General features: G+C 50.9%; 2 protein-coding genes across 2 annotated transcripts in view; both read left to right on the forward strand.

Moving 5' to 3' along the window:
• DOC2B (double C2 domain beta) overlaps nucleotides 1-2,302 on the forward strand; it is a 30,924-nt gene extending 28,622 nt beyond the window's left edge. Inside the window, exons 7-9 of the mRNA XM_062012294.1 lie at nucleotides 164-245; nucleotides 432-528; nucleotides 1,563-2,302. Coding sequence (XP_061868278.1) covers nucleotides 164-245; nucleotides 432-528; nucleotides 1,563-1,699 — 316 coding nt within the window. The 3' untranslated portion in view covers nucleotides 1,700-2,302. The remainder of the gene's footprint in view (nucleotides 1-163; nucleotides 246-431; nucleotides 529-1,562) is intronic.
• Nucleotides 2,303-6,149: 3,847 nt separating this feature from the next.
• On the forward strand, nucleotides 6,150-8,851 carry LOC104558852 (pinopsin). Its single transcript, XM_010203592.2, has 5 exons — nucleotides 6,150-6,498; nucleotides 7,025-7,207; nucleotides 7,701-7,846; nucleotides 8,044-8,283; nucleotides 8,708-8,851. The coding sequence occupies exons 1-5, from the start codon at nucleotides 6,150-6,152 to the stop codon at nucleotides 8,849-8,851; spliced, it is 1,062 nt and encodes a 353-aa protein (XP_010201894.2).
• Nucleotides 8,852-10,985: the final 2,134 nt, after the last annotated feature.

Consider the following 10,985-nt stretch of genomic DNA (forward strand, 5'->3'; position numbering starts at 1 on the left):
CCAACCATCTCCAGTGTTTCAGCAGGGGAGGGCAGGAGGGAGCTGCAGTTTTGGGGGACAGCCACCTGAGTCCTGCCTCTGCCTCTGCTCAGGAGCCTGTGCCCAGGCTGTGGGAGGGGGTGCAGCAGCCCTGTGCCACTGCCCTGCGTCTGTTTCGTTGCAGTTACTTGAAACCAGATGAGGACAAGAAGTCAAAGCATAAGACAGCTGTGAAGAAGAAGACTCTGAACCCCGAGTTCAATGAGGTGGGTTTTCAGCAGTGGTTCTTGCTGAAGGGCTCTCCTTGGTCTTAAAAGGGACAAAAACCCAACCCCCAACCTCAGTCATTAGATGAGGGGTTGAGTTGCCCAGAGTGGCAAAGGGCAGCAGCCCTAGGAGGAGGATGGGGAGCCTCAGCATGGCTTCAGCCTGTCTGTGTCTGCTCCCAACAGGAGTTTTGCTATGAGATAAAGCACGGTGACCTGGCAAAAAAGACCCTGGAAGTCACAGTGTGGGACTATGACATCGGGAAATCAAATGACTTCATAGGTGAGTGGGGCACTCTGGGTCTCTCTAGCTGCTGGGTATTTTTTAATCTTATCCTTCTGGGCCTTTTCCCTTTTCATCTGCTGCTTTTCTGCACTTCTCTGGCCTCCTGGTTTGTCCTTACTGCTGGGTTCCCAGTCTGCTTATGTCTCTCCTGCACCTCCTCTCCTGCAGCCAGCCCGTTTCAGACATCCCCCATGCAAGGAGCACCCAAGCAGGGAGAAGACACATCTCGCTCTCCTCTTGTGTTTTTATTCAGATCTTCTGAATAAAAAACAGGTTTAAGAGGGAGGTTTCATTTGTCTCTGTCAGGTGTCTAGACCTCTTGTTTTGTTACTGGTCACTGTGATTTATTGCTAACAAGTGCCCGGTATCTCTGACAGCCATTGTAATTGCAGTGAGCATCCAGCCCTTGGCACAAGAGCCTGGGCCAGGTCCCAGACCCCAGCCATGGGGGGGCCAGGAAAGCTGAGCTCTGGTTGCCCCTGTGCCATGTCAGGTCCCGGCAGTGGGTGCTGTGAGGGTGACTGCATGACCTGGCTCCATCCCCCAGCACCTCAAACACTGTGTTCAGTTTTGGGGCCGTCGTTACAAGAAGGACACTGAGGGGCTGGAGCATGTTCACAGCTGGGCACCAGAGCTGGGGAGCCCAAATCTGATGGGGAGCAGCTGAGGGAACGGGGGGTGTTCAGCCTGGAGAAGAGGATGCTGAGGGGAGACAGGAGGCTGCAGTGAGCTGGGGGTCGGTCTCTGCTCCCCAGTAATGAATGACAAGAGGAAACAGCCTCAAGTTGCCCCAGGGGAGGTTTAGATGGGAGCTGAGGCAGAGCTGTTTCCCTGAGAGGGTTGTCAGCCCCTGTGCCAGGCTGCCCAGGGAGCTGGGGGAGTGCCCAGCTCTGGAGCTATTGCAAAGACACAAAGATGAGGTGCTGGGGGCCACGGGTGGGCTTGGATTCAATCTTAAAGGTCTTTTCCAATCAAAATGGTTCTCTGATGCTCACCCCCACCTCCTTCTCTCTGTCTCTCTCTCTCTCAAGGTGGAGTCGTGCTGGGAATCAATGCCAAAGGCGAGCGGCTGAAGCACTGGTTCGACTGCCTGAAGAACAAAGACAAGAAGATCGAGCGCTGGCACACGCTGACAAACGAGCTGCCAGGGGCTGTCCTCAGCGACTGAGCTGCCAGGGGCAGGCACAGCCCCACAGCCCATGGACTGCTCTGCTTCAGGGCTTTGGGCACGGGGGATGGTGGTACTGGGACAGCCCCCACCACGGCCTGGCTGCAGGGAAACCCTTCCCAGGGAACGAGGCAGCAGCGGTTCGCTCTGCTCAGCACGTCCCGGCTCCTAAGGCTTGTCTAAAATGCCTCTTTGCACCCTCCCACACCCTCCCCACACACACACACACACTCACAAGCATGTGTGTGCATGCACACACCATGGACACCTCATGCCTGCATGCACTGCAGTTCTGACTCCTCTCCAAGTCTTTGCTGTACTGAATTACCTTCTCGCTGCCTTGCGATTCAGTGGCAAAAATGAATGCATCAGCCTCTGTTCGTGTGTCTAATATGAGCAAAAGGCATCACTAAACCCTGGAACTGTTTTCTCAAGGCGATTGTGCCATATTCCTGGTGGTTTGTCAGTCTCTGTGGTTTGGACCTATGCATTTAAAGCTCCTCCCTTGGAATGACTGTGTCCCCTGACAGGACGTTTGCTTTTCTTCCTGCAGTGTTGTGCTCGTCCTCTCCAGTACCCCGTGTGAAGTGACCCAGCAAGCTGAAGGTGCTGTGCAGACCACGGCTTCCCTCTCATGGTCTCCAGAATGGGGCAGCTTCACAGTTGCAGAAGGGGAAGAGGGGGGCAAAATAAAAAGCTCAGTGAAGCTTCTGCCCATTCCTCCTCCCCAGGACTGACGGTGCAGTCACGCACTGCCCTCACCGCACCTGCTCTCTTTCCATAAGCACGCCCTCCTGCCCTGAGCCACACAGCCAGGCCTCAGCACAGCTCTTTTCTCAGCAAAGTCAGCTTCCAGGGTGAACATTTCTGTCACTTTTCCATCACTCATCCCTTTCCAATTCGTGCCATTACCTAAAACCCAACCCAAGGCGTTGCTGCTGTGAGCAGCACTGTGGGGGCAGAGATGCTCAGCTCCAGCACGCCTGTCAGCTTGGGCAATTTTCTGCCTCAGACAGCATCCAACCCAGATGGCTGTGTACAGCAGACTAAGAATATTATAGTAATATAATAGTAGTCCCAGTTCTCATCCTGTGTGGCTCTCTCTGGCCCATCTCTGCATCCTCATCCCACCGAGCACAGGCTGTTGTGCAGTCGCTACACAGTCAGGCTCAAGAAGGGTGGGATGAGCTAAAACGTTCTGTGAAATGCTGCACCTTGCCAGAAGCTTTGAAAGCCTTTAAATAATGGTTCCCCATAGGTCTCAGTCTCCAGCTTCTGAGCCCTGGAGCTGTGTTGCTGTGTGTTGCTGACTTCTCTCCCTTTACTTTCCCAAGTGATGACCATGTTCCACCTTGTTTGATATGGGGGTTTGGGGAGGGGGGGGGGGAACAACCTTCACAGGGGCTTTTTTAATAACTTACTATTTGTAAAGCATTCTACAGCTACCCATGGATTTTATTTGAATGCTGGCTGTGTGTCAAGCAGGATATTTGCCTCTAATCCTCTCTGTCACTGGTCCAGCACCTTAAAACCTGGTTTGGGTCTGAGCTTGCAGGAGAGCTGCAGGAGCACCAGGGTGCCTGTGCAGCCCTTCTTGCAAAGTTTCAATCCTTCATTGGTTTCAGCACATCTTGCCACAAAACTGGTTTCCCCCAGAGATGGAGTAGGACGTGCTCTGTATGTGTGTGTGTGGGTGGGTGGGTGGGTGAGTGGGTTCCTTCACTTTGTACCCCCATCTTCTCTAAGCAGACAGCCCGTCTGCCTGTCCCAGCTGCATGCAGAGTGGTGGTTGTCATGCCAGGCCTCGTGACATGTTTGATACCAATGTTTTGCTACCCTGTGAAGGCTGCAGAAACTGTCCTGACCTGCATCCTAAAAGACTTTTGTATTTCAGTATTATCTCTCTGTGTACTTTTTGTCAGATTTGTTAATATTTATAATGAGAACCCAAAATAAAAAGGAAATGAAAACAAAAGGGAAGATCACTGCCAGTGCTGCAGCTTCTGAGTGTCTCTGCATGGGAAGCACAGGGTGTGAGCTCAGCACCTCACAGCACTTCTCAGGTGGAGCAAGGAGGGATCTGGGGCCTGGTAACCAACAGTGCATGCCACAAGGCAAAAACTACACTTATTTTGTACATTAAACCATTCCCATTCAATCCATTCCATGGGGTTAGTTACCACAACCACACCTATGCCAAGAAATATTTTTACACCTTTACACTTCATTATTTCATGGTCTTTCATTGCTATCTTGCATCTGTTCAGCATTTCTACAGTCACTGGGATGGTCACTTACTACTCCCAGGGGGTCTTTGTGATAGACTCCTCAGTTGTCCACTGCATTAACTCCTTGATTCTGTTGGCTTCAACACACAGACACAGACACATAGACACATACTCCTATTGGTGGGAGCTTCAAGCAGCTTCACTACCTTCTTTCCTCCTTGCTTGTGGTTATCTGTGCAAAACAGCCTTGTGCTACTTCACTATTTCTGCCTTCTTAGGTTAGGGAAGGAGTTAAGTTTCTTTCCTATTCTCCCTTCTGTCCCTTGGGCCTCATGACAGACCTGTGGGGAGTTTGGTTGGTTGGGATTGACAAAATAAGGCTGGTCAGAAACAGTTACAGTTCTTGAATTCATGGCTTCAAAAAATAGGAGAGGCAGGGAATGGCCATTTCTAACATGGTGCATAATTAACCACATTTCCCAGCTTCACAAGCACCTTGTGTTCTTTGCTGTGGTTGCTGACACAGCCACAAGACATTAAACTAGAACTGGGGATTGTGCCTTAATCATCCTGTTCATGCTTGTTTGAAACCACAAGCGTTTTGTGGTAACAGATTTCTTTCTGCCTTTGTGTTGGCTGTTCTGGTGCCATGCAGGCCTGGAATGTGTGTAGTTCATTGACTGTCTGCCCTACAGCCCATAGAGACCCCCATTAATCTCACTGATCCCCCACTGACACCTTTACCGTGCCCTTTATCTATTATCTTTGAACATGACCTTTGACCCAACCCATTCACTTTTGAGCTCTTCCTTTGCCCTCCATCCCTTGGCCTTTGATCCTGACCCCTTGCTCTTTGACCCATGACTTTGAGAGGAGACATAACTCACCCCTCAATGCCAAGCCTGGGGTGTATTTATGGCCCCAGCTTGGGTCCACCTCTTATTCCTAATACCAATGGTTACATTTTAAAGCACATTCACTACCAGACAGCTGCCTGCTGGGGAAGATCCAACTGGGTACTGCATGGCACAGCATCATTCCTTCATCCCAATCACAAATCATGCCAAAGAGTAAGCTGGGCAGGAGAAGAGCAAAGGTTGCAGAGCACTCTACATTAGCTCCAGTTTCTCTTTTGTGGGTTTTGAAACCATGACTGGAACTGCACCCCAGTAACACCTGGGAAGACCCAACCCAAAGCTGTGTTTTGGGCCTCTCCACACTTGGATTGATGCATTGCCACAGTCTCTGGGTGGTACCTAGAGTGTTGTAACACTGCTTTCCTTACCTTGTGCTGGTGTTTGAAGACGGGGTTTTTTTGGTCAAGTGTGGATGTGATGGGGGTTGTGTGGCCTGTGACTTTTGATGGTGCTATTTTGTACTTTCTGCTTTTGTGTGTGTCTGTGTGTCCAGTCCCAGCCCCACAAAGTGGTGGGAGAAGCCCTGTTGGAAACTCCAACAATGGAGATATATAGATCCTTATATACATTTACATCTGTATCTATATATTTTATATAAATGCACTTTATAGAGTCTATGTCATATGATTATTACCTGCAAATATTTCACACAATGTGTTTGTGTATAAAACACCTGCTATAACCATTATCAATAGATAATTATCAACAAAGCATACAGAATTCACTACACATACTGTATGCAACTCTACAAACACATATACACATGCATGCATGTTCACTTTTATGAAAGGGAAAGGAGGAGAAGCCTCTGCCCCCATCCCAGCACCTCCCACCCCATGGGCTACCTGGCTCTGAGCTGGTGGTGGTCCAGAGGTCAGCTCCTGCACTCCCAGCACAGGTTACTGAACCTCTTACATGTCTCTCTCCCAGCACAGGTTAATGGGATGGGAGAACCTGCAGCCCAGAAAACCCACAGCACAAGGAATGGTGGGGGGAGGCAGCTGAGAAGCACAGAGGGGGGAAAAAAATCCAACCTAAACCAATCAATCTATTTACTCAATTAAATGATGCACTGTTGAGTCATCAGATTGGGGGGCTCTTAAAGTCACTCTTTATCCCCTGTGGAGTAAAGAGCTGATTACACAAAGAGGGGTGAGAGGACAAACCATTCAGATTAAAAAAAAGCTTAAGGTATTTGAATGCAAAGCTCCCCTCAGACCCTCCTGCCTCATAAAGAGGCTTTGCTTTTGGGGAGGGCCACCTGCATCAGTCAGACCAGCCCTCTGCTGTTCCAGCAGAAAACCCATGGACCCATCCAACAGCTCTGAGAAGCCCCCAACCAATGGGACCCCAGGGCCCTTTGATGGTCCCCAGTGGCCCCACCAGGCCCCACGGAGCATGTACCTGTGGGTGGCCGTGCTGATGGGCAGCGTGGTGCTCTCTGCCTCGGTTCTCAATGGTTTGGTCATCGTGGTTTCCATCAGGTACAAGCAGCTCCGGTCGCCCCTCAACTACATCCTGCTGAACCTGGCCGTGGCCAATCTCCTGGTGACGCTCTGCGGCAGCTCCGTCAGCTTCAGCAACAACATCAATGGCTTCTTTGTGCTTGGCAAACAGCTGTGTGAGCTGGAGGGCTTCATGGTCTCCCTGACAGGTAAGGACACAAACCTCCAGAGCTGGCTGGGTGTTTGGTTAGTGCTGTTGTGTTTAGCAAAGATGTTTGGAGGAGCATCTCACCCGCTTAATGCGTCTCCTAAAGTCAATCCTCTCATGAATGATGTAAAACTCATGTCCTTCAGCTATTCTTTAGAGCAGGGAAGGGTTGAGTAGATGGTTGGCTGTACCAAGCCATCATATACTCTGCCCTGGCACGAAATGCCATTTGGGCCCATCGGGGGCCCTTGCTCAGGATGTTCCACGTGTGTCCTGGCTGCTGTCTCAGCACACAGATGGTTTTGCAGGCACCAGAAACATGAAACTGCACAAAATTGTTAAGGAAACCTCAGTGGAGAAACTGTGGTTGCAACTATGATGCATCACAGACACCCCATTGCCAACCTTAAGGGACAAATATTCCCAGTTATCCCTGCCTACTGTTACAGCTCCCCCTGCTCTTCTGCCACGCTCCAGCATGGAGGCAGCGCCTCTTCCTGAGACACAAACTCTCCTCTTCTCCCCAGGGATCGTGGGGCTGTGGTCTCTGGCCATCCTGGCCTTTGAGAGGTACATTGTGGTGTGCAGACCCTTGGGAACCTTTCGGTTCCAGCACCGACATGCTGTCAGTGGCTGTGCCTTCACCTGGAGCTGGTCCCTGCTCTGGACAACCCCACCACTCCTGGGCTGGAGCAGCTACGTGCCTGAAGGTAGGGAAGATGTGCTTTGGGCTCCTCAGTCTCATCTTCTGGTATATTGTGTCCAAGCACTGGGTAGCTGGAGAGTGTCTATGCTGGCATTTAAAATGTTAACAGCTCCTGCTTGTCAGTCAATAATCCCCTTGCAGAGGTTGCTCTTCAGAAGTTACTGACTGCACACAACGTGCTGCAGCTGCTCTTACATGTCTCATGGCCATCAGAGCTCCCCTGGCAGCTGGAGGCCACCCAGCAGCATCCAGCACAGACCCAGCCCAAATCTCCCTGTGTAGAGGCCTGGCACAATGCTGCACACCACAACAAATCACCCTCCTCCCTCGAGCTGGGCCGCAGCACCGTGGCTGAGCTCCAGCTCACTGGGGATGGACAAGGGAGCAGCGCTTGGGCAAGGCTGAGGGCACGGCATTTGCTGGTTTGGATTCTGTCACCCAGCCCCTGTTTGTGCCCACCACTGGTTTAGGCTTGTTTTGAAACTTACTTGTTCCAGGTCTGAGAACATCTTGTGGGCCCAACTGGTACACAGGTGGCAGCAACAACAACAGCTACATCTTGGCCTTGTTTGTCACCTGCTTCGTGATGCCCCTCAGCCTGATTCTCTTCTCCTACACCAACCTGCTGCTGACCCTGAGAGGGGTAAGTACGGCCAGCACAGGGGAGGGAGTGGTTTTCAGCTCACAAACCTGCTGGAGACACATCCCCATGGAGAGGAAGAGCCTGACAGCAGGTTTCTACGCCAGTCGATGGAGCTGACATCTCCTGGGGCTGGTCAGGGCACCCAACTGCCATTGGAAGGCATTAACAAACATCTCTCTCTGCAAAACTCTCCCCAGGCTGCAGCCCAGCAGCAGGAATCAGAGACAACACAGCAGGCGGAGCGGGAGGTGACACGCATGGTGGTCGCCATGGTGTTGGCCTTCCTCATCTGCTGGTTGCCCTACAGCACGTTTGCCATGGTGGTGGCCACCACCAAAGACATCATCATCCAGCCTGCTCTGGCATCCCTGCCCTCCTACTTCTCCAAGACCGCCACAGTCTACAATCCAATCATCTACGTCTTCATGAACAAACAGGTGGGAGAGAAAGGCACTAGCTAACGAAACCACAGCTTCTCTGGGGCTTCTGGAGAACAACTCCAGGGCTAGAGAAAACTCCCACCCTCGCTGGAGGCACAGAAACAGGCTCATGCCAGGTGTGGCTGCAAAAGCAGCAAGGTGTTGGGGAATAAAATGGAAAGGGAGCAGCCTCTGAGCCAGAACAAGGGCTCATTTTCTGCTTCCATGATTTTATGGGGTCATTTTAGATCACAAACTGCTTACTGAACACACAAGGCAAACAGAATGAAATGTTTATTATCAATAAACCACTCAGTTGGGCTGGGAATGAATATGGACATTAATACAAGGATAATGTTATTAATCCAAGGGGGTGAGGAGCATCCACCCCTCTGCCTCTGCCTTTCCTTCACAACCCCTAATCTGCCTTTTCCCTGCCCAGTTTCAGAGCTGCCTGCTGAAGATGGTGTGCTGTGGTCACCATCCTCGGGGGACGAGAAAAACTACTCCCTCTGCCCCCAGCCCCTGTGCAGACATTGCTGCAGAGAGGCTGCGGAACAAGCTGACCCCGTCTCACCCTGTCTAACCCCTGCCACGTCCTGCCTGGCCCCCTTGGGGCCCATTCAACACTGGCACTGAGAAGCCCAGGATCAGGGTGGCTCTCAGAGTCAGAGAGGTCCCAGCAGCACTCCCACAGCTCCCAGCAGTGACATGACACTGTCTGCTTGGAGGAGGATGATGGAATAAATGGCAAACTTTTGTTTCCCTCTGTGAGGAAACACCTCTCCCTTCCAGCCCCTCACTTCAGGGTGTCTTTGAAGAACAAATTGTTTCCTGAATGCAAACCCCTCCCCAGTTGGTGTCTGGCCCCAGAGTTGGGCCAAGCACCGTGTGGCTGTGGCACTGCTTCCACTGCAGCCATGGGTCAGAGCCACAGGGCTGCTGTCCCTACACAGACTGAGTCCCCTGCAGTGCCTGAGCTGGCTGGAAACTTTGAGGTCATGCTGTGAAATTGGCAAAACCCCAGCAGATGTGTATGTGCAGACTGCTAATAAACATTAATAAACATTGACAAGTTCACCTGTCTCTTTTTTATGGGCTGAGAGGGTTCCAGAGAAAACACTTCACCTCCCACTACCAGGGCTGGGACTGCTCCTCTCGAGCCAAGTGCCACACGCCATCCTAACAGACAGCACAAGAACACCACAGCTCAGAGACACTAAGCTGGAGATTTTATTTATATTTAGGGCAATAAGGAAAGGTCTTAAATCCACTATTTCCCAGCAAGGGTGAAAATCCAGGTTATAACAAGGCAGAGCAGAGGCCCAAGGTGGCAGGACATTAACAGACAGTAAACAATGCCAAAGCCTGTGACTGAATTAAGAACCTCAGGCTAAGGGTGTGACCATGCCACAGACAGCAATCCCCTGAGCCTCTGTCTTATCAAATTCCTCAATCTTCAAAAACCACAGTCACAGAATCTCAAGGGTCTGCTCCCACAGTTGATTGTCTTTCAACATTTCCAGTGCTTAAAACAGCTTTCAGAATGAGACTGATGCAGAGGTTTAAAGGCTCATTCTCCCCTCCTTGGTTTTGTTGTCCATCCAACCTCAAACCACACCTCCCTCCTCTCCTCCTCACACCCTCTGCCACAGCAGGTGCAGTTGCAGCAGAGCAGTGAAGCAGTCAGAGGGAAGCAATGGGAGAAGTTGTTCAGCACTTCCCTGCCTGTGGAAGGAGGGAAAAGTGCCACAGCCTGCTACCAGCACTCACGGGCAATTTGGACTGGGGAGCATGAGGGGGTTTTGCTCCATCTCCAGAGATTCTCTGCTCCAAGAACAAACCAAAAATCTCCCAGTTACACAGGAGCTGAAACAACAGCTGTTTAGAGAATGAACACTGGCTTTGCTTCTTCCTTCACTACCTTCCTGCAGGGCCCTGTGAGGCCTCCCAACACGGCACCTCCTGGCACTGCCCCTGGCCCTGGGGCACGACACTGGCCTCAGCTCCCCAGCCCTCTCTCCCTCCCTCTGCTTTCCCACATGCCAAACAGCTCACATGCTGGTGGCTCAGAGGAATTAGAGCAGCTCAGTATCACCGTTTTAATTTAATTAATTGGCCTTTGATTCTCTGAGAAGCATTAGATGGGCCTGCTCTGATCTTCTCTGCTGCCTTTCGCGGGTCCTTGTTTAATTGCTCCTGTTAATTACAGCTTTTGTGTCCATGCTTTATGTTATTAGGATGATTTACACTCATGCTAAACTTAAATCTGGAAAAGTGCAAGCAGCTGAAAACCTGACATCTCCAAGTGGTGTGTTCTGGCCTCCATAAGGTGAGCAGACAGGCTGTGGGACCATTTCAAAGGCTCTCTACCAACAGATACAGAAATTATCCACATTAAGATCTAAGAAAATAAAGATATAGAAATGGTTCCCAGTCTGCTCACCCTTTGGTCTGACAAATATATAGAAAAAGAAATCCAAGAAGCTAAGGAGATGTTGCAAACCAAAGCAATAGATCATTGCATGCATGTAAAAATGCCTGTCTGCTTGCCCTACTCCACCACGCTGCTGCAGCCCTGCAAGTCTGAGTTGCTTTGTATTTAATTGAGCAAATCCATGAAACAGAACAATGCCCAATGTAAGAGCCCACAAAACACAACATTGCCTGATATGGAACTTGTGCCTGGTGTGAGCAGTGTGATGCACAGAGTTGAGACC

Source organism: Colius striatus, chromosome 20 (assembly GCF_028858725.1).
Source record: "Colius striatus isolate bColStr4 chromosome 20, bColStr4.1.hap1, whole genome shotgun sequence".
NCBI lineage: Eukaryota > Metazoa > Chordata > Aves > Coliiformes > Coliidae > Colius > Colius striatus.